Here is a 23,850-nt window from a genome sequence, read left to right on the forward strand (position 1 = left end):
TCTCTAGATCTCAGATACATGAGAGGTGAATTTAAAACTAAGAAGAAGAGTCAGCCGGGCGGTGGTGGCGCACGCCTTTAATCCCAGCACTCGGGAGGCAGAGCCAGGTGGATCTCTGTAAGTTCGAGGCCAGCCTGGGCTACCAAGTGAGTTCCAGGAAAGGCGCAAAGCTACACAGAGAAACCCTGTCTCGAAAAACCAAAAAAAAAAAAAAAAAAAAAAAAAAAAAAAGAAGAAGAGTCAGAGATGAGTTGTCTAAGGAAAATTGTTTGAGTGTCCCTAATAGTGAACAGCCCCTTCCCCCATGTGTTAGTACAGGGACAAACGTGGTCCAAGTGACTGAGGTTAATGATTACTAAGTTTTGCTTATAACACAACACCTGAGGTAAAGCGGTAAAGAGAAAAGATTTCTTTTGTTCATCGTTTGGGAAGCTGACCTCACTCTGCTCCAGCTTCCTTCTGCGGCTCCCTGACCACTTCACTCCGAATCTCCAGGCTGACATCCTCATGTCTGCCCCATCTAGCTGCCATCTGACCTCATAAGTGAGGTACCACACTCAGTCTTGCCCACACACAAGTGTGTATACACAAACACCCCACAGACATCTTTAGGGGACACTGATAATACGGTGTCGTGAAGCCAGAATACTTACTGCTCACATCCTGTCCAGCCTGTGGTCTTGAGTCCTGGATTCCCATCTATTCAAAGTGGAAAGGTTCGCTTTGCTGGCAATTTGAGATCAGCATGCTTTATTGACTAGCAGTAAAATCTGTGACCACACTTTGGTATAACTGGGGTGGCAGGTGTTAATTACTAGCAAAGAACCTTGTCAGAACCTCTAAGTCTAGGCTGAAGGTTGCATAACAGCTCCCTGGGCATGAAGTTCCTGCCTTTGCCTCACCTCAACCTTATCACACTTGGGCAGTTGCCCAGCACCTCAGCCTAGAGCCTGAAGTGGGTCCCAGCTAGTGTCCTGACAGTGGTAGTGGCCTAGCTGGCCTGACAGGGCCCAGTTCCTGGCTCCCTCAGCCTCAGGGTGTCCCCTTCAGGTTCTGGCCATGTCATTGTAGAACTAGATTTCAAAGGAGTTTTCCAACTTATCTTCAGGCTTCAGGCCACCTTGCCTTGAACCTGTTGGAGTCTCTGTTACATGCTTTTCCCTGAGACCTTGATGGCTCTAGCCCCAGCGAGCTCTGACTGCTTTCTTGTTTAATTGTTTCCATAGACAAGCCTATGGAAGTTTCCAGAATGGGCGCTGATTGGCCTGCTTTATTAACCAATTAGCTGTTGAAAACCAGCTTCTCCTCGTGGTTATCAGTTGGCTTCTAAGGGACCATGGCCCCAGGGGCAAATGACATGAACCCTGTGGCTATTCTGTGACCATCTGTAAAGGACATCTGTCTTCTCCATGGCTTGAAAGGGAGCCCTGAAACTCTGGTCCATTGTTCTGGAGATTTATCTGGTGTTCTCATTAATTATCTGTAAAGTGTCCTTTTCTCTGTCACTTCAGACATGCTCAGAACCAAGGCAAGTGGGAAAGAGATGTTTTTCACATGTCTAGGTCACAAGGGTCAGCTAGGTCCTGCTAAAGAGTAACCAACACCTGCTCACATCACATCTGAATTTGACATGATCCAAGACTGATCCAAGACCTTCAGTCCCCACTGCCCTTCCAATGCCCTGGCAACAATTACCTGCACCTGTCCTACAGTGTGGTAGAACAGGACACAGAGGGTACTGGCCCTGAGGTTGGAGGCCCTGAGTAGCCATGGCTGGTTGGCCCCATCGTGGTCCAGGGGCCCTGAATGCAGAGTAAAGGTGTGACTTGGAGCCTCAGAGGACCTGACTCTGCACCCTGGGACCCTAAAAAACCTCTAGGAAGGAACCAGGCCCAGCCCCTGGTGTGGGCTAGTTAATGACCTAGGCAGCAATGTAGTCCCAATGAGTAACCTGATGGCCCAATAGTCATCTCTTTCCCTCAGCATCCTATCTTCTCTCTCCCTGGCCCTGAGAATCACACCAGACCCCAACCACCTCCCCTACCTGTCCCTGGATAGTTCTGGGGCTAAATGGAAGGAAACCACAGTACCAGACAATGTGTGCTCCTCTGCCAACTGGCCCCCTCATCTCCAGGCATGCTGTGGGGTCTCCATCCATTGGAAGAAGCAATGCTTATCACCAGTTTGAGTTTGCAGGCCCTTGTACCAAAGGATAAAGAGACAGAAATAACAATCAATCCACTACTACCACGTAGCACACAGAGGCCTTTCCACACCTCCCCAAAAGACACAATGAACAAGGCTAGAAGGCCCAGCCCAGAGAGCAGTTCTCCCCTGTAAGGTATACAGCATACCCCTCCTCCAACATTAGAAGCCCTGGCACTTCTGTCTCCCTTCACTCAGATGAGAAAAGCAGGGCAGTGCCACCAGGACAGGGCCCAGCCTTAGCCAGACCCCCCCCCCACTTCCCCCTCCAGCAGCACAGTGAAGTTCAGACAGAAGCAGAAAAACCAGGGCTGCATTCAGACTCTACACACCCCACATGTTCCCTGCTGCAGACACAGTGGTGTCCTGTGGACCAACAGGGAGCCCTAGGCTTCAATGCCCATTCCTCACGAGAGCCACAGGGAACATTACTGAGGTGGGGACAAGCCTGGCACTGCCACTAAATTGTGTGGCTCTTAGGACAAACTCTGTGCTCCTTGCATCCCATGGTCCCCTCATCTCTAGAACTCTGCTGCTTAAGCTAGAGATTTGAGTCCTTGAAAAATACCCCTTACTGAGTTTGGGCTTTCATTGGCAAAACCTGCATTTGCTAAAAGGATGTCGTTGAAGGCAGAGATGACCTTCATAATTTCCTGCCCCTGACTGAAGTGTCACATGAAAAGGGTCTTTGCTAGCAGCCCTTGAGTTCTTACAAGGAACTTAGCTCTCTCTTCCTCCATGGCTTCCTTTCTATACTAGATCACATTTCCCTTTTCTCCATGACTGCCAGGAAGCACATATGAAAATGTGCAGCTGAACTACAGAAATTCTGTAAGCACTTATGACTGGCTCGACAAAACTCTTTCACCCCACCAACCCTAACTTGCTGCTCCCATTTATATTTTCTTGGTTCCAATTTGTTATTTGTGGTTATTATTTAATTATAGATTATTGTTATTACCTTACACTCTTTGCAGAATAAAGATGTCAAAAACACAGAAGAAGTAAATTTACAAGATGTAATGTTTAGCCAAAAGAAAGTCATCTGCCTCCCACAGCAAAAACCAGGTCCTAACTACTGGCATTTGACAGGAGGTTGAGCCTTGCTGAATTGTTCATCCTCTGTGGAAGTGTAGTGTGTGAGTTCTTCAAGTCTCTGCCAGGGGAAGGAGGGAACCTGGGTCAGGATACCAGGGGCAGGGAACACTTACCGAAGACAGAAGCAGGGAAATCCTCACAGGAGGATGAGGTGGGCAACACAGAAGAAAGGCACCATGGGTAAACTGCCTCAAGGCCTGGGTCAGGTGCTGCCATTGTCTCTTAGAATCTGAGACCTTGCAGGGCACAGATGACTCGCTATACTCTGGAAGCTGAGGCAGAAGGGTTGTAATTTCAAGGCCAGCCTGGGCTACATAGCAAGATCCTGTTTCAAAAACAAATCCAGGGCTGGGATGTGGCTCAGTGGTCAATGGTGCTTACCTAGCATGTGCAAAGCCCTAGACTTGATCCCCAGCACCACCAAAAGCAAAAACCAAACAAGCAAACAAGAGTCAGGGCCTTCGGTAAGCCGCCTGCCCTGGCTGGACCACAGTTTGCTCATCTGGAAAGATAGGAAGCTGTGTAAGAGGAAGTCACAGTGGCCTCCAACTCTGAAATCTGACTTCCTCCATAGAGGGAAGGACTCTGAGAATCCTTCTGAACCCAGGGAAGCTGGACTATCCAACATCCAGCTCAAGAGCACATACACCTGGGAAGTCTACCCAGACCTGCAGGCCATCTACCTCCCAACTTGACAAGGACCTCCATTCTGACCTTTGCACATTTGGGGAACAGGAAAAGGCTGCAAAGTACTGGGTGGTGGTGGCACACACCTTTAATCCTAGCACTTGGGAGGCAGAAGTAGGCAAATCTCTGAGTTTGTGGCCAATCTGGTCTATAGAGTGAGTTCCAGGACAACCAGGGCTACACAGAGAAACCCTGTCTCGAAAAACCAAAACCGGAAAAAAAAGACTGCAAAGCTGGAGAAATCTTCTGGAAGATTCCCCATTTCCTGGAGAGTGTTGGGATCAATCTGGTAGTCACAGCCAGCTTGAGGTGCCCCCATGGGCCATGCCCCATCCTTTGCTGCTTTGCCCAAAAACAAGATAGGGAGTGAGGGATACTTCTCAAGGACATGCATATCTAGGGCCAGGGAAACTAATGGTTAACAATCTATCCCTTGGAAAGCTCATCCCGGCATCCTCAGGCTCTTCCTCTGCCCCACCCCTCCAGGACCATCTCGCTCCCTCCTCGGCAGTATCCTTGTCCATTTCTTCACGGTACTCTGCTGCAGGCCACAGGAGCAGTCCAGACAGGACTTCTGTTATCCTTACTCCAGATTCACAGCAGAGGCTTGGCAGGCCCAGGCTCACTGGAACTGGGTTGCAGGGCAGGGATGGGGGCCCAGTCCTCTAGCCCCCAGTAACCCCACAAGACCAGTGTCAGAAGTACTGGTTCTGTGGAGGCAGTGGTGCAGGATGACCACAGGGAGCTGGGGGTTCTATATCCTGCTTGAATTGTCTCTGGCTAATGTTTAGGGAGTCTTAGCCAGCTTTAACCCTGCACCTTGGTTGCCCAACCTGTGGACAGCCTCAGTAAATCTTTTTCCTTTGTTGTGTGTATTTTTTTCCCATAGAAGACCGTGATTTCTCCTCTGAACCTGTTAATCTCCAATACAGAACTCAAGGGGAGAAGAGGCCAGAGCCGAGCTGCCCTAGCATCCCAGTGTGGCACCTCTCCAGCCAGGACCAGAGATGACAAGACAGATGTCTCCAACCTTCAGCTGTTCACACAGCACACAGGGGACTCATGGGGGCCACTTGTCACTGCCAATCAAACCCACTCAATGGCAATACTGACATCTTTCATGCTGTTTTCAAGACAGACACTCAGGCAGAAAATGCCAGTGTGCTTCCTGTCTGCAGAGTAGAGGGCCATGCCACACCAATATGAACAGTGTGGACCCCAGGACCTGCTCTGAGTCCACTTGCAACCACTGACACTTGGAGAGACAAAAAAAAAAAGTCCAACCCCCAAAGCCATCGTGGGGTTGGCTTCCACAGCTCTTGACCAATGTGGCCAAAGCTAAACACCTCGGGACTCTTGGATTACTCATAAATGCGACCCGCCCCAAACTCCCTGAGTAGCATCTGAAGTCTCGTGAAGGTCATGGATCCAGAACAAAGCGTCAAGTGCACCAAGAAGGCTGATGGAAGTCCCCGGAAGCGGCTGACCAAAGGAGAAGCCATTCAGACTAGTGTTTCCTCCAGCGTCCCGTATCCAGGCAGCAGCACCAGTGCTCCCTCAGAGAGTGCCACCCAGGAGCTCCTAACCCCGCAGCCTTTCTCAGGCCCCTCGGTGGTTCTTAGAGAAGGCTCTCAGGAGAAAACCGGCCAGCAGCAGAAGCCTCCCCGGAGGCCCTCCATCGAGGCCTCAGTCCACATCTCGCAGTTTCCACAGCACCCTCTGACACCAGCATTCATGTCCCCTGGCAAACCAGAGCATCTCCTAGAGGGGTCTACGTGGCAGCTGGTTGACCCCATGAGACCTGGACCCTCAGGCTCCTTTGTGGCCCCTGGGCTGCATCCGCAGGGCCAGCTCATCCCATCCCATGCTTCCATCCTTCCTCCCGAGGACCTGCCTGGCATCCCTAAGGTCTTTGTGCCCCGTCCCTCCCAGGTCTCCCTGAAGCCCACAGAAGAGACCCATAAGAAAGAGCGGAAACCACAGAAGCCAGGGAAGTATATCTGCCAGTACTGCAGCCGGCCCTGCGCCAAGCCCAGCGTGCTCCAGAAGCACATTCGCTCACACACAGGCGAGAGGCCCTACCCCTGTGGCCCCTGTGGCTTCTCCTTCAAAACCAAGAGTAACCTTTATAAGCACAGGAAGTCCCATGCCCACCGCATCAAAGCCGGTCTGGCTTCCGGCTCCAGCAGTGAGATGTACCCACCCGGGCTGGAGATGGAGAGGATCCCTGGGGAAGAGTTTGAGGAGCCTACCGAGGGAGAAAGCACAGACTCCGAGGAGGAAACTGGTACCACATCAGGTCCCCCCACAGAGGTTCTCCCCAAATCTAAGCACCCCCTGCTCTCAAGTGGCTTATACAGCTCCGGGAGCCACAGTTCCAGCCAGGAACGCTGCTCTCTGTCCCAGTCAAGCACGGCACCATCGCTTGAGGACCCCACCCCATTTGCAGAAGCCTCATCGGAACATCCCCTGACCCATAAACCCGAAGACACACACACCATCAAGCAGAAGCTGGCACTCCGCCTGAGTGAGAGGAAGAAGCTGATTGAGGAGCAGACATTCCTGAGCCCAGGGAGCAAAGGCAGCACGGAGTCTGGGTACTTCTCACGCTCTGAGAGCGCCGAGCAGCAGGTCAGCCCCCCTAACACCAATGCCAAGTCCTACGCAGAGATCATCTTTGGCAAGTGTGGGCGGATTGGGCAGCGGACTTCCATGCTGGCATCCACCTCCACCCAGCCCCTACTGCCCCTGTCTGCTGAAGACAAGCCCAGCTTGGTGCCTCTGTCTGTTCCCCGGACACAGGTGATCGAACACATCACAAAGCTCATCACCATCAATGAGGCTGTGGTGGACACCAGTGAGATTGACAGTGTGAAGCCCAGGAGGAGTTCTCTGACCAGGCGCAGCAGCGTGGAGTCCCCGAAATCCAGCCTCTACCGGGAGTCACTCTCATCCCATGGGGAGAAGACGAAGCCGGAACAACAATCGTTGCTGAGCCTCCAGCAACCGCCCAGCTCCACGCACCCTGTGCCTCTCCTGAGAAGCCACTCAATGCCTTCCGCAGCCTGCACCATCAGCACCCCCCACCATACCTTCCGTGGGAGCTACTCCTTCGATGACCACATTGCTGACCCCGAAACCCCCAGCCGCAGCAGCCCCATGTTTACCTCCCACCCACGGATGCTGAAACGCCAGCCAGCCATTGAACTACCTTTGGGAGGTGAGTACAGTTCCGAGGAGCCTGGACCAAGCAGCAAAGACCCCACCTCCAAGCCCTCTGATGACCCAGAATCCAAGGAAAGCGACCTTACCAAAAAGACCAAGAAGGGGTTGAAAACAAAAGGCGTGAGCTATGAATGTACCATCTGTGGTGCTCGGTACAAAAAGAGAGATAATTATGAAGCTCATAAGAAGTACTACTGCTCTGAGCTCCAAATCACAAAAGCCCACTCTGCAGGTGCTCATGAAGTGGAAAAGACTCAGGCTGAGCCTGAGCCCTGGTCCCAGATGATGCATTATAAACTAGGGGCCACCCTGGAACTCACTCCATTGAGAAAAAGACGGAAGGAGAAGAGCCTTGGGGATGAGGAGGAGCCACCTGCCTTTGGCAGCCCTGGCCCATCAGACCCGGCTCGTATCCTTCCCTTGGAGTCCAAGTCACCAGCAGAACCAAGCAAATCAGTTCCCTCCTTAGAGGGACCCACGAGCTTCCAGCCAAGGACTCCCAAGCCAGGGACTGGATCAGAACCAGGGAAAGAGAGGAGAAAAATGTCCAAAGAAATTTCTGTCATCCAGCACACCAGCTCCTTTGAGAAGTCTGACCCACTGGAACAGCCAAGCAGCCTGGAAGAAGAAAAGCCCGTGGCCCAGTTCTCATCCCCACCACCTGCCCCCCATGGGCGCTCAGCTCACTCCCTGCAGCCGCGGTTGGTCCGCCAGCCCAACATTCAGGTTCCAGAGATCCTGGTGACAGAAGAGCCGGACAGGCCAGACACAGAGCCTGAGCCACCCCCAAAGGAGCCCGAGAAGACAGAGGAATTCCAGTGGCCCCAGCGCAGCCAGACGCTGGCACAGCTCCCAGCAGAGAAGCTGCCGCCCAAGAAAAAGAGACTCCGCTTAGCTGAGATGGCACAGTCCTCGGGGGAGTCCAGCTTTGAGTCCTCCGTGCCTCTGTCTCGAAGCCCAAGCCAGGAGAGCAGCATCTCTCTGAGTGGTTCCAGCCGCTCGGCTTCCTTCGACAGGGAGGATCACGGAAAAGCTGACGCCCCTGGGCCCTCATCAGACACACGCTCCAAACCCCTGGGCACCCACATGCTGACTGTCCCCAGCCACCACCCACACGCCCGAGAGATGCGAAGGTCAGCTTCAGAGCAGAGCCCCAATGTGCCCCACTCCTCGCACATGACTGAGACCCGAAGCAAATCCTTTGACTATGGCAGCTTGTCCCCGACAGGACCCTCTGTAACAGTGCCTGCAGCTCCGCCACCCCCAGCCGCTCCACCAGAAAGAAGAAAATGCTTTCTGGTGAGACAGGCCTCCCTCAGCCGACCTCCAGAAGCAGAGCTGGAGGCCACCCCCAAGGGAAAACAAGAGAGCAGCGAGGAGCCCTCAGCCAGCCAGCCTCCCACCAAAAGCTCCGTGCCCCAGATCTCCGTGACTACCATACAAGGTGGGCCCTCAGAAGGCAAGAGCCAGATACAGGACAGGCCCCCACTGGGGTCCAGCCCACCCTACACAGAAGCCCTGCAAGTGTTCCGACCTCCTGGCACCCAGCTGCCCCCACCAGTCTCCCTCTTCTCCTTGCAGCACCTCTTGCCTCAGGAGCAAGAACAGTCCCCTGAGTTCTTCCCTACTCAAGCAATGGCCGGCCTCCTCTCCTCGCCATATTCCATGCCCCCACTCCCACCTTCCTTGTTCCAAACCCCACCACTTCCACTGCAGCCTACTGTGCTACACCCCAGCCAGCTCCATCTCCCCCAGCTCCTGCCTCACCCTGCAGATATCCCCTTCCGGCAGCCCCCTTCCTTCCTCCCCATGCCATGCCCTGCCTCCTCAGCCCTCTCTGGATATTTCCTGCCTCTACAATCCCAGTTTGCATTGCAGCTCCCTGGTGAAATAGAAAGCCACTTGCCCCCAATCAAAACCAGCCTGGCCCCTCTGGCAACAGGACCTTCTGGCCCCTCCAGCAGCACAGAATATAGCAGTGACATCCAGCTGCCCCCTGTGACTCCCCCAGCTACCTCCCCAGCTCCCACATCAGCCCCAACACTGACCCTGCCTGCCTGTCCAGATGCTATGGTGTCACTGGTTGTTCCCGTCCGCATCCAGACCCACATGCCGTCCTACGGGAGTGCCATGTATACCACCTTGTCTCAGATCTTGGTCACACAGTCTCAAGGCAGCTCAGCAAGTATGGCTCTTACCAAGTATGAGGACCCTTCCTCCAAAGGGATGACTGTGTGGGGGGCTGATGTATACGAGGCTGGGCCTGGACCATCTAGCATAAGCAAGGAGCAAAGCAGAGGTTTCCAGACACCATATCTGAGAGTGCCTGAGAGGAAAGGCACATCACTGTCCTCGGAGGGTACCCTGAGCCTGGAGGGGTGCTCATCCACAGCCGGTGGAAGCAAGCGTGTCCTCTCTCCCGCTGGCAGTCTTGAACTTACCATGGAAACCCAGCAGCAGAAAAGAGTAAAAGAGGAGGAGGCTTCCAAGGCAGATGAAAAACTGGAGCTGGTGAGCACTTGCAGTGTGGTGCTGACCAGTACAGAGGACAGGAAGAGGACAGAGAAGCCCTATGTGGGCAGCCAAGGCCAGAGCAGGAGGGAGGCAGAAACACTGTCTAGCTTGCCTTCAGATCCATCCGACCCAAAAGAGCTTTCTCCCCTCTCTCATCCCACATTGCCCCATGGGACAGCCCCAGGCTCAGAAGCTTTGAAAGAATATGCTCAACCATCTAGCAAAGCTCACCGAAGAGGGCTGCCTCCACTGAGTATAAAGAAAGAAGATCCAAAGGAACAGCCTGACCTCCCTCCCCTGGCACCCCCTAGCTCTCTGCCTCTGTCAGACACTTCCCCCAAACCAGCCAAATTGCAAGAAGGTACGGACTCAAAGAAGGTACTGCAGTTCCCCAGCCTCCACACGACCACTAATGTCAGTTGGTGCTATTTAAACTACATTAAGCCAAATCACATCCAGCATGCAGATAGGAGGTCCTCTGTTTACGCTGGTTGGTGCATAAGTTTGTACAACCCCAACCTTCCAGGGGTTTCCACTAAAGCTGCTTTGTCCCTTCTGAGATCTAAGCAGAAAGTGAGCAAAGAGACATACACCATGGCCACAGCTCCGCATCCTGAGGCAGGAAGGCTGGTGCCATCCAGCTCCCGAAAGCCCCGTATGACAGAGGTAAGTTCAGCCTTGTTCTAGTCATCATGCCAAAGTTTGTGCTGAGCTTTTAAAGCCACATTGTCTTCTTGCTAGGTTTGTAGAATTAAAGCCAGCTTTGAGGGACGGGACAGATTTTTTTCTCTGGAAGTTGTGACCTTATAAGGAAATATGTTCATTGGGTTTCTCTGCTTTTGTGTTCCTAACATAATTGGAATAATGTAATCAGGAAAGTCTCCCTACTTTCCCACAAGCTTCCACTGTACTGTAGAAAGTTTAGTCTCAGCAAGGTAAAGAGCAATTCTCCAAAGGACATAGTTGGGAAGTTTTATTGGTAGGATGCTTTTACCAGTTTTAGAACTTTATTCCAGCCCTTTCCCATGGGGGTTCTCCCTTGCCCTACTAGTTGCTTTCAACTTTTCTTATTTTATCTGTGTCTGCTGTTTTTATCCTTCACATTTGATACAAATCACTCCTGAAATATTCCCTTTCCTGTAAGATGGCACGTAGAACTGGGCTGCAGTGCACCTCTCCACCTGTAGGAGGCAGTGACACTCCACAGTTTGAGCCATCTGTGCTACAGAGTAGCAGTAGGCTCTCAATGCAGCTCATATTTATTCTTTCATTGCCTCTGACCTGGACTACTTCAAGAGCTATGAAATAAAGTTTCCCAGCTAATTTAACAAGTTTGAAATTCAACAATTTCAATTTGTGTAAGAACACAACACTTTACACAGACAAGGCTATGCCGTGACCTGTGCTGGCCTAGTGTGACAAAATACCCCTACACAAGCAGCTTAAGGGAGAAAATATTTATTTTGGTTTATAGTTTCAGAATGATACAATTCATCATGGCAGGAAAGGCATATGGAAGCTAGCTGGTTGCATTGCCTCCACATTCAGATAGCAGAGAATGAGTAAGAAGTAGAGCCAGGCTATAAATTTCTCAAGGTCCTCCCCACAACCACCCACATCCTCCAGTGATGGTCCACCTCCTAAAGGTTAACAACCTTCCCAAACAACATCACCAGCTGATATGGGGACCTTTCACATTCAAACCATACTTGGAATTTGTACAGTGGCCAGTGGTCTTGTTTGGTGCCAAGCCCTGTTCTGGACACTGGGATCTAGTCACTGCTCACTTCCCATGTAAAGCAGCATCACCTCCATTCTACAAATGAGGGAACCTGGGGTCAGAGGCTGAAAGTGGTCAAGGACCTGGGGCAAATATTGGGCAAATCCAGAATCTGAAACCAGACCTATCTGGTTGCAAAGAGTATCTATTTTGTTTTTTGTTACTGGAAGAATGAAACTTTTGAAAGATAATTGCAAATTTAATGATGTATGATGTTCACAAGCAACCATTCCAACCAGGTGCTTTGACCAAATACCACATAGACACTGGAGCCCTGACTCTATTGTATACCTGGGAGCAGACCTGTGTCTGTAGTTTCCTGAATGCTCATACTTTCTGCTTTCATCATGATGGTGCGAGTTACATCAGAAGTGCCCTGAGCTCAGCTGATTATTCTTCACAAACTGTTTTCCAAATTTATTCTCTGATATTTTTGTCAGTCCACAGACGTTTCTGAACAGGATTTCCACTTTTGGTGTAGCTGCCATAAACTACGGCTATTGTAGAGATGCTAGTGTAATAATACTCAAAACTTTTGGGGTGACTGCTGTGTGCCAGATACTAAACTTTACTTTTGTTCTCATAACACCTAACTAGAATATAGTAGGTAAAGAGATCAAAGTTCAGAGAAGCTAAGTAACTTGCATGGTGCCACACAGTAAATGGCAAAGATCAGACTCAGAACCAGAGCTCACTCCTATCCCCTTTGAAACATGTCTGAGCTGTTCCTCTTCCCTGATGAGAGGTGTCAGAGGCAGAGAAGACAAAAGAAATGTTAGATTTTTGTCTCTGCATTTGACAATCATTTCTTCATCCTGCTGTTTTCCTAAAATGAGCTAAAACCTGCAGACATTTCCTTGGAATTGTCAATTTTGTTCAAATTTTCCCTGCCCAAAGTCCACACATATCACACATTAACATAACTGCATGATCTGTGAGCTGAGGTCTTTCTACAACCCGCCTCCCTCCTTCACTTGCATGTCTCCAGTGATGGGAGACTCACTCCCACCCCTAGCACCACCCAGCCTGTGCCTGGCTATAGTTCCTGTTTTTCTGCACACTCAGCTGACAGTTGTCAACCTTGTAGTTTCTTGTCTTCCCCTGGCTATTCTGAAAATGTCCTTTAAGCATTGGGAAACCTGGCTTAGCTGTGATCTGTTTGGCACCGGAGCTCACTTCTTCTAGTTTCCATAGGTGTCCTTTAGCTGGGCACCAGCACCCTATGTGAAGGTGAACCTTCCCCCTGCCTCAGATTTAGAGAATATAGCCTCAGGACATTGGAAAATGCTGAGAAGTCCAGTGTCAGCCCTCCCCACGGAGTCAGGTCTCACTGAGGCCCATTGCTCTGCAGAGAATGGGAACCCTGATCCCTCAGCCTGGTTCTGGGTCCTGAGGGTCTGTGGTTCCTTGTATTTGCTGCTGGTTCGAGTGAACCAGTGCTGGAAGCTGGAGACCTGTGCTTTTCTGCAGCCACAACCTTAACCTGGTTGGCTGCTTTGGCTCTCTGATCCGACAGTGAGAACACCACAGTTCATCTGTGAGACAGACCCAAGTCTTCACTTACTTCTTCAGCATTATTTGTCTTTTTGATCCCCATTTTGAGTGTGAGGTGACCAAGGTGAATGAGACTATCCCCCAAGGCCAGCACAGAACACAAAGACCCACCTGTGCCTCTCAGGAGAAGAAGGATCATGAGAGGGGGGTTAAAATACAGCTTGGAGGGGACTTTGTCTCTTGCAGCCAGCCCTTGAATCTGTGGAGGGGAACTGGATGAAAAGCAGAAGGCCGTGTGGGCAGGTGTTTTGCACTTGACCCAGCATACAAGGTTAACCAATCTCGGTTTTGTTCTCCCCTTAGGTGCACCTCCCGTCACTGCTTTCCTCAGAGAGCCAGAAAGATCCAGCTAGAGTGGAGAAGGAAGAAAAGCAAGGGAAGGCAGAGGAGGGTACTCCCACTTCCAAGAGAGGAGAGCCAGCGAGGGTCAAGATCTTCGAAGGAGGGTAAGGTTCAGGCCTCGTTTGCAGTCGGCTTCCTGTGTGGAGACCTCCCACCACCTACACACAGGTGGCTGGGTAGCTCCTGGCTGTGTGGTGCCCACTGGTGCCTGTAGCTCCCACAGTGCCTCTCTGCATTGCAGGACTCCCAGGCCATCTGTTTTGCAAATGCCACTGGGAATCCTTGGTGGGGATCTGAAGGAGCCAAGGTCTTTCTCCAGTGTTCACAGATCCTGTCCAGGTTCTCAGTCCAGTATTGAGGTGATGAAGAGTCCCCCAACTACAGTCTGGACTATTGTTTCCTTTAGGGTATATTGCCTCTGTCATGCCCAGGGCACCCTGGTCACATCCCATTTCTCATGGTGCTGAAGAGTCATTGCACACACCCTTCACACTATTCCCCGCCCTGTCCACTGGCAGGCCCAGGATTCATTGTTTGTGTTTTGAGTCTCATCCTTGGCTATTTTCCTGTGGTGTGCATCTTTGGGAACCTGCTGAGCTACAGGCCTCGGAGCTTGCCAGTCTAGGAAACATCCCCACTGTACCCCACCCTCGTGTGCCCCGGGCCCTAGAAGAGCACCTGGCTTCAGATATACTTTGTGGAAGTTCTTTGTGCGCTTTGTGTTCTGTGTGGCCACATGTCTGTGAGCAGGTGCCATGGTGTCTGTCTTGGGGTCCTGTGTCTGTGTCCCTGTTGTAATCAGGGTGGTACCGATTCTATACAGTCCTGAAGACAGCAATCTCTGTGAGCCTCTGACAACATGGGCCGTCACTGGGGACTCTTGTTCTCCAGAACCTGCAAGTGTCTGATTCATGGGGTCACACAGTGACAGGTGTGGAAGTCTCTGGGGAAGTAGAATAGAGAAGTAAACTGCTCTGCTTCCCAGTTTGGCATTTGGTAGTGGCTAGGAGGGCTCTCAGGAGCAGGAAGTGGTTTTGACAAGGACAGGGTCAGGGATGGTGACCCTCCCTGAAGAACACCCGCAATACCAAAGGTGGTTCCTTTCACTCTAACAGGGCCGAGGTGCTGCAGTGCTGACCTCTCTCCACGTGGGAACGGAGGCTGTCTGTGCCTGCCGTTTGGTTAGGGTGCCCTCCTGTGGCTATGGACTCTCATGCCACCAGGTCCCAAATTCCAGGCTGGGTAGCTGTGCCTTCTTCCCTCCTGTTCTAGAACTGTCTGGGATCTGAGGGGCTATGTGGTATCTGGTGGTGTCAAGAATTCTTTCCCTTTATGGCATCCTGTGTGTGCACAAAGAGGCAGTCTCCTCCCGAGGGAGGCCCGGCTCTGAACTCCCCCACCCCACTGCTGTGTACCTGAAGAAGCCTGAGTCCCTGGACATAAGGCTGGCAGGTGTCATCATCCCCCATCCAGCTATTTGATGAACACTTCCACCTCCATCTGAAAGATGAACCGTCACCCGAGTCCCCTCCCTCCTTCCTAAGCCTTTGTGTCCCACGCAGGGTGTCGGCCCCACCCACTGTTTCAGTTTCTCCTTCTTTCAAAGACTGTCACCCCTGCTCCAGGTAGCAGGCCCACAGACCTCTGTCCCACTTGTACCATCCCCCCACCTCTCCGGTGTCATCCCCCACTTCTGTGAAGAGGGTGACAACAGGCTTGTGCCAATGTCGTAAGCCCCATGAGGCCAAGGAAAGGCATGGTTCCCACAAACTCATCACCTGACACTGATGGCCCCTCACCTGTGTCTGGATCTTGGTCACCGTCCGAAGCGCCTCACTCTGCTCTTGGCTGGGGGGAGTGTCATCCTCATGCCTCTGGCTAGTCACATGGTATGAACAATCAGGTCCTTTCCACCCCTAGCTCAGCCGCCCACCCCATCCCTCAGCCCACCCCGCACCCTGGCTCTGCTGTACCTCCTATCTCTGCTTCTGGTGAACCCTCTTCTTTTATGGGGTAAGTGTTACCCCCTAGGAGTATTTGCTAATGTGGAAAAGGAGACATATCTTAGGACACCTCTAGCATCTCATGGATGGGACCAGGACTGACTGAGTCTCACCTGTCACCAAGGTGACAGGTTCCTGAACACATCCTTAAGGCCCATCTTCTGTTCACACTGCAGCTTTTTCTTAGCCTCGGCGCTTTCTTCTTTTTCTTTTCTTAACACTTCCAACACCCTGTTTCACTGCATACACACTGGAGAAGGGTCTGTAAGGAAGCCTGCTCACTGAGTCCAGCAAAGGTCCAGAGAGGAAGGCAGGCAGGACAGCGCACTGTGTGCTGGCTGCTAAAGCACCCTCCTGAGCCCTGGGCTCTCATCCACTGACTACAGAGAGTTGTGTAGTCTCAGACCTTGGGAGCTGGGAGGGACAATCTCAGTCATACCTGTGCCTGGGAAAACTAAAACATTCAGTGGGTAGCACTGGTGGGATTCTGGTCTGTTTTCCGTGCACCTGCTACTGGTTAGTTTTCTCCATGGTGTCTGTGCAGGTACGAAATGAGCCTATTCACATGGTAAGCTAATCAGCCAAGTGCCAAAAGGCAGGTTCTGTGTATGCCCGGCTTCCTCTGAGTCCACCAGCCTCATTCCCTTCTCCCTTTTTCTTGACCCTCAGTCTGGCAGCTGATCAGTCAGTCCAGCATGGAGGATAGACTTAATCCATGCCTTGTGGGTGTTTGGGGCTAGAAGTTACAGCGACCCACTGTCAGCCAGTACCTAAGGCACTCGTGGACCAGACCGAGGCAGCAATACAAAGCCTGTTGCTGAGGTAGGGACCTGTAGAGCTGAGCTGTCCACAGCAGTCACGGAGGGCTTCCCAGAGCTGCAGGGCCAGGCTGGGTGGTGTGGACAGGGCAGTATGACAGCCGGCTGACATAAGAGGTCATATATACTTAGTCAGAGCTCTCTAGGTGACCACTGAGACTCACTCTTGCCAAGATTGTCTCCTGTTGACATCATCCAACTCTTTGGCTTCAACCCTCTCAGCACTGCTGCTGCGACATCGAGGACCACAGCTGGACCCCACTCCTGAGCTCCTGGCTTTTGCTCTGGATGCCCCTGGCATCTTCCCCTATGAGACCCACTGCTCCTCAAACTCAGCACAGCCAAACAAGCCTCATGCTTCCCATCCACAGTGTCTTAATTACTTCTCCAATGCTATAAAGAGACCCATGACCAAAGCAGTTTATAAAATAAAGTCTTGAATTAGGGACTTGTTTACAGTTTCAGAGAGTGTGAGTCCCTGACCATCATGGCAGCAGGCAGGAGGCATGGTGCTGGGAATACCCATGGGCACTGTGCTGGATTACACCCAGCACCCTGTGTTTGCCTTAATGTTGAGGAAGAGCTCTTTCTGTGAAGCAGTGTTTGTACACACAGAGTTATATTGTTCCCTGAGTGTAATGACTACATTGTTCTAACTCAAGTGCCTTTGCTGCAAGGGAAGCTGGGAACTCAGCCCTGTGGCTGGCGTAGAAGAAGCTCCTGGGATGAGTAGGAAGTACCTGGCTGACAACAGTGGCTGTCCATGCCCTGACCAGGTTGGCTGTGTGTGCTGAGGTCTGAGGAAGTGATGAATGAAGCTAGCGAGGTTCAGAGAGGCCAGCTCTATTAGAGGAGGCTCTTAGAGAGCTGGCCATGAGAAGGGAACAGCCAGCCTCAACTTGGAACTGGCACACAGGGAAGAGATACCCCAGCCTCACTATGAGCTGACCTCTGTACTCCCTCAGGGTAGAGTAGGGAGGCTCACAGACTCACCCCCTCACCCATAGGCCTGTGTCAGAAGGACCCAGATGACTTGCTAAGGAGAGAAGCTTTTGTTCCCAGGGAAAGCTCCCACCCCATCCCTCTCAACCCGTCAGCACCTCACTTCATTCATATAAGCACACCCAAGTTTGTTTCCACTTCGGAATCATTCCTTGGATAGCTAGGTTTTACTACTTGTTTAAAAATAAATAAATAAAAATAAACCTCCCAGAGTGGGACTAGAGAGATGGCTCAGCAGTTAAGAGCACTTGATGCTGGGTTCAGTTTCGACATGGTGGCTAACAATGGCCCGTAAGTTCCAGGGGATCCAATGCCTATCTTCTGGCCTCTTCAGGCACCAGGCATGCACATGGTGCACATATATACATATACTTATATATATGCACAAAATAAAAACAAGTAAGTAAGTAGGGGCTGGAGAGATGGCTCAGTGGTTTAGAGCACCTGGTATTCTTCCAGACGACAGGGGTTTGGTTCCCAGCACCCACATGGTGGCTCACAACCATCCAGTATCAAAAACTCCAGCTCCAGGGTATCCAATGCCCTCTTCTGGCCTCTGTGGGTACCAGGCATGCAGATAATACATGTGCATACAGGAAGGCAAAATACTCATACATATAAAATAAAAATCTTGAAAAACAAAACAACCTCCCAGAGCAGTTGGCTCTGGAACACCTCCACTCCTTTCCTGTCCTGCCCAGCCCCATTCCAGGGAGCCTGGGGCCTCTCCTACCTTGACAGTGGCTTTGTCGAGGTCAACAGTGACCTACCTGTACCTTGCAGAGGTTACGGCTCACTTCCAGTCTTTTCTGACCTTCAGCAGTGGGCAAAGCTGACCCCTCCTTCCTCCTCACTGAGGGCTGGGGAGTGAGGTATCGGAACCTCACTCAGGCCATGCTAGCTCTTTCCTATTTTTCTTGATGTCCTCATGTCTGATCATTCTATCTCTCCTGGGGAATGTGACATGCGTTTTGGAGTACACTAATGGCTATCAAGGCAGTGAAGACCGTGGGATATTGAGAGTCTAAAGGAACATTTAATGTTATGTCAGTGTTACCATTAGATCTTGAGGATAATGTTAGGTCTTCCAGAAGCCAGTGGTGAGAGCCATGGCAGGGAGAGTGGGGTGGGAGCCATGGGACTCCAGCCAAGAGAACAAGGAAGGTTGAAATGAAATGTGGTTACCTGGAGTGAGGTCCCAATAACTTCTGGGCACATAGCAGGGCAGAAGTGAACAGAAGAACCAAGTTAGGAGAGAGGAGATCTGACCCTGGGGACAATGGGGAGCATGTAAATTTGAGAGCACAGTCCTACATCCACATGAGGATATTAGGGGAGGCATGGGCAATTGCCACCTTAGCCTGGCTCTTAACGGACAGGCTGAGCTGGAAATAGACACGTGGGACTTGTCAGTGTGCAGATGAAATCTGAGGCTCTGACTAGATTTGGTTACCTGGGGAGATGGAGAAAAGAGACCAGGAAAGAGCATCCAGAAGGAGCCTGGATGCACTGGCATTAGGAGAGTCTGAGAAGGGTAACAAGAGTGGTGGGGTCTCCAAAGCCAAATGGAGTCCTAGAAGCCAAGAACAGGCTGTCCATGGATGAAGGGCTCAGCTAAGTAGCACACTACCTACAGGCCCAGGGAGGTGGGGACAGGCAACTGTCTGCTAGATAGAGCCTTGTGGGGGGCACTAGTGGCTGTGATGGGAGCTGTTTCCATGGTGATGGATTCCCTATGGCCCAGGCCGAAATGAGGAATGGAGACAGTGTATGTAAGCCCCTGTCCTAAAAGGATGAATAAAGAAGGAGACAGCCAAGACAGGGAGGGACGGCTGCTGGAGGGGCTGTGAGGCTGAGCAGGATCTTCGTGTTTGTTTGAATCTTCGTGTGTGTGTGTGTGTGTGTGTGTGTGTGTGTGTGTGTGTGTGTGTGTAGATGGGGTTGTACATACATGTTCACACAGCTAAAGATGGTTGACAGAAATAGATGATATTGAGGAGAGAGGAGCAGAGTACAGGAGCAGTGTGAGAAAGGATGTTTCTGTGGTAGTGACAGGGAAGATGGTCCTCTGTCCTCTCTTCCTGTAATTTAAGTTGGGTTGGTTCTATGCTTTCCCCCTGGTAACTTCTTGGGTTGGTCAAATCTTTTCCATCCACTCATTTCTTTGCAATTCCTAAAGTTGTATTGCCAGTTTTCTCTCTCATTCTTCAGGTAAAAATACCACAGGATTAGTGTACTGATATGAGGGGATGGAGGGAGAGGAGGAGGGAGGAAGGGACAGAAGGATGGAATGTTTCCCATTATGATGTTCATGTTCACTACCACTTCACTGGACTTGGAATCACCTAGGAGGCACACACTTCGGGATGTGTTGATGAGGGTGTCTCTAGGGGTGTCTAGCTAAAGAGGGAAGACCCACATAAACACGGATGGTAGCATCCCATGGGCCAGGAGCTCTGACTGGCAAGGGGCAGGGACAGAGCTGAGGGTCCCAGGTTCATTTCTCTCTGCTCTGACTGCACAGGCCACATGAGCAGCCCTTCCATGACAGGTTGTTTCCACTGTCCTCCCTCTTGACATTGATTCTTGCCAGATACTTGGTCACAGTGACAAAAATCACTAATATGTCGCCCATCTTTAGTAAGTGACAGCTAGTAGGCTGATTTGAAAAACAAAAACTTAGCTGTGCCACTTCCTTCCAAAGAATTCTTCAGTGAAGGCCTTGGCTTCATCTGTTCCCAGGTCTGTGTGGAGGCGCCATCCTAACCTCCCAAGGCTCAGAAGGACACACAGGGGAGTGAGTGCCAGAGTCGATGCTGAGGCTGTCTCCATACTTCCTGGCACACGGGAGTGCTCAGTAGAAGTGGCACTTCCCTCTGTTTCCTTATTTCTTCCTTCAGCCAGCTTGATTCCCACTCATCCAGACCCACAGGCTCTTTCTGCCAGCTCAGCCAGAGCTTGTATGGCCTTCTGTGGACAAACCCTTCAAAGGGCAGGAAAATTCAACTTTTTCTGTAATTGCATGAGCCACAGACAATGGGAACAAGTCAGCCAAGGACATGTGGCTCTGGAGACAGATGGAGTGTCTGGAGCCAGGGTTGAGCACGGGTACCTGAATTTTCTCAGTCGTGACTCACAGGCAACACTCACCTTTCCCATCTTTGGGTCTCTTTGGAAACAAGGGCTTGAAGTCTCAGGCTGTGGGCCCTGGATCTGGAGACTCACCAGATGGTAATCTTTCTGCAAGGGTCACTTTTCCAGGTTGTAATTGAAAGAGGTGGGATAAGGCTTGGGCTTGGAGTTTGGGGACCTGACAGTGAGTTCCTACTCTGCCGTTTTTAGCTCTGTGGTCCTCTGCAGTGCTGGGCTCTTTGTGAGCCTCTGTTTCTCATCATACAGTGATGATGGCCTGGAGGTTTGGTTAAGCTGTCTGTTAGTCACGATGGGACTTGTGGGGCCTCTCCAGCCCCTGTTGCCAATGAGCTGCTGAGCTCTGAGAACCACAGAGCTCAATGCTGGAGACAGGGTTCAGAGGAAGCCTACAAGAAAAGACACTTGAACCACAGTCCCCATGTAGAAAAGCTAGTTCTCTGTGAAGATCCAAGATTCCCATAAGCCCTTCAACAGGATGCCCCTTCCTACACAAGAGCCTCAGAACCCCATAAGCTCTTCAACAGGATGCCCCTTCCTGCACAAGAGCCTCAGAACCCCATAAGCTCTTCAACAGGATGCCCCTTCCTGCACAAGAGCCTCAGGACCCCATAAGCTCTTCAACAGGATGCCCCTTCCTGCACAAGAGCCTCAGAACCCCATAAGCTCTTCAACAGGATGCCCCTTCCTGCACAAGAGCCTCGGGAAGATGGCACTCCCTGAAATGAAGCGTCTGGGGAAAAGGGTTCCGAGAATGGGGTCTGGTTTCCTTGAAAATGCACAACTAAGGAGACAAAAAGATGCCAAGCCCCTTGGGGAGGGGAGTCACAGTCCCCACAACCTCAGAAAACCCATAGTTCCCTGGCCTCCAGGTCAGCCTCCTGCCATGCCTCCCATGCGGTGCCCACAGGTCACAAGTCTTAAGGGTTATCCCCACTCACCCGCAGAGATGCTCATGAGTGGCATTCTTTTTTTAATTTAATATTAATTTCTTTTTTGATTCTTCAGAAATTTTACATCATGCACCCTAATTCCACTCACCTCCCAGTCCCCCTCTCTCCTTCCCTCACCCCTGCAGTGCCCCTCTGAAAGAAAATTTTAAAAAAATCAAACCAAAACAAGCAAGCAAAGAAACAAAACCCTCTTTGCTTCTTCATCTTTCCCGCCTCTCCAACACCTCTTCATTCGTGTTGGTGGCATTGGGAGCTGCAGTGTGTCCCACAGTAGACCCTTTTATCTGATCAGCTTTGCTTGGAAATGTTCATTGTAATGAGTCACCGGTCTGGTTCAAGACCTCTGGTTTCTGGTACACCATCACCACTGGATCCTCACTGAAACTCCTCTGGGATATCTCCCCCTGCCCAACTGCCACCCCGAGTTATGGAGATCCTGTGGGTATCATTCCACAGGACCAGCCCCTTCACAAGCTCTAGCAGGTCCTAGATGGGGTAGATCGTTAGCACCAACCCAAGGCCCAGCTGTGGGCCTGAGTGGGAGCTGAACTGGTCAGTCTGGGCCACTGTGGCAGCCCCCATCAGGTGAAGAGTGGAGCCAGATCCCCTATGCCTATGCCGACAGGGCTGGCTTAGCATGGCCCTCTGATTTCATCACTCATGGTTCCTAGGGCTCCCTGAGGTGACACGGGCCACAGACATCTACACAAACCCCAGCTGCAGTAGGACCACAGACCCAGACATGGGCCAGACAGCATTCCAGCTCTGGGTGGAAACACAGGCCACTCAGATCAGAATGACTTGGGTGACAGCATGGTACCCAGACACCAACAAGGTCTTAGGTTGTGGCCCCAACCCCGGGCTTCTCTATGACCTTTGCTGGCAACACAGGCCTCAGACTTCAACATAGACCCCACCTGCCATAGGACCATTGACCCAGACATGGTCCTCGGCAACAACCAGATCTAGATGTCACCATTGGCCCAGGTGGCAGTGCAGGCCTCTCAGATCAGCAAGGCCCTCAGACACTAACATGGCCCCAGACCTCAGGCATCTGCATAGCCTTCAATGGTAATAGGAGCCTCAGACATCAACACAGACCCTGACTGCAGTAGGGCCACGGACCCAGACATGGTCCTCAGATGCATAGACCACTCAGATCTGCATGTCTCTGGCTGCACCATGGACTCAGACAGCTGACCTGACCCCAAACATCCATATGGCCCTTTGTGGCAACAGGAGCCACAGATGTCAACCCAGACCCTGGATGCTATAGGAAAATGGACCCAGACATGATGAGTGGCATTCTTGATTGAAAGCACCTGAGACCAGTGGTCAGCTGCCTCTCTGTCAGGTCTGGCTCTTTGGTCCTGCCTGCAGGGATATATCTATATTATTTTGTTTTGTGCCTTGTAGATACCTTGAGGTCAAGGTCAGAGTCCTGTAGCTTTTCACCAGTCCCAGACTCAGTCTAGGACTGCTGGCACTCTATGGAAAGCTAACTTAGGTGTACAGACTAGAGTCCTCTGCCGGCTGATGGAAGTCCTAGCCCAGCAGGACTAAGGCTGGTTGGCACATTCAATAAGCCCCACCTGGGAGGACATCAAGACATGCTGTCACTTCTTCAGAAACCCCCACCTGGGAGGACATCAAGACATGCTGTCACTTCTTCAGAATCCTGATCAGAGAGGAACCTGAGATGTTTCCAGATCTGATGTGAACACCCCACTGGCCCCAGAGCTCAGACATTCCACTCTCAAACCTTTAAAACCTCATCAAGGGCTAAGTTGGCTGCTGAATATTTTTAACAGACACATAGCTCAGCTTTAACAGACACCTGCTCCTCCCCTCCAGACACCTTTCCTTTTTGAGCTTCCCTGGGGTCAACCAGTTCACTGTGGCTGCAGCTCCCTAAGCATGCTGGCTGCTGGGCACTGGCCCTGAACTTCACTTCACAGAAAAGGCTGCCCTCGGTTCCTGAGACACCCTGTGTACTTGTCTTCAGTCACATCTTCCTGCTCGATGTGACCGTACACAAGTTACCAGACTTTCCAAAAGGTCATAATAAAATTAGGGAACCGAAAAGCCTTTATGTATCCAAAATTGGAAGAGAAGCAAGAGCTTTACGATGAAACCTGAATGGTGTGTGGAAAAGTCAACAACACAAGTACAATGTAGCCTGGGAGCATCTCTGCTTCAGAAGGTAGCCTAGAGGCCATGACATCCATCCCCTTATTCAAGAGAGTGACATAGCTCAGCAGAGAGAAAAGCCATGAGCTTGAAAGGTTAGATGTACCCTCAACTACTCAGCTGCTTGGCCTTGGGGAAATTACCTCAAGCTAGCTTAGCTCTAGGTTGGGTCTCTGTCTCCTTGAATTTTATTTGTCTTACACAGTTTTTTTTAAGACATGATTACACAGCCCTTAAGCTCCTGAACTGTGTAGACAGGTGACCTGGGTTCAAATTCTAGCTCTACTAGCCACTCAGTAACTTCTCTTCTCTGTGTAAATGGGAGTTGG

The 23,850-nt window shown here is 51.3% G+C and overlaps 1 protein-coding gene across 1 annotated transcript in view; it reads left to right on the plus strand.

Annotated features, from left to right (window-relative positions):
• Positions 1-4,919: 4,919 nt before the first annotated feature.
• Hivep3 (HIVEP zinc finger 3) overlaps positions 4,920-23,850 on the plus strand; it is a 39,299-nt gene continuing 20,368 nt past the window's right edge. The window contains exons 1-2 of the mRNA XM_059254882.1: positions 4,920-10,395; positions 13,367-13,509. Of these exons, the coding sequence (XP_059110865.1) occupies positions 5,413-10,395; positions 13,367-13,509 (5,126 nt within the window). The 5' untranslated portion in view covers positions 4,920-5,412. The remainder of the gene's footprint in view (positions 10,396-13,366; positions 13,510-23,850) is intronic.

Source organism: Peromyscus eremicus, chromosome 2 (genome assembly GCF_949786415.1).
Source record: "Peromyscus eremicus chromosome 2, PerEre_H2_v1, whole genome shotgun sequence".
Taxonomy (NCBI): Eukaryota; Metazoa; Chordata; class Mammalia; order Rodentia; family Cricetidae; genus Peromyscus; species Peromyscus eremicus.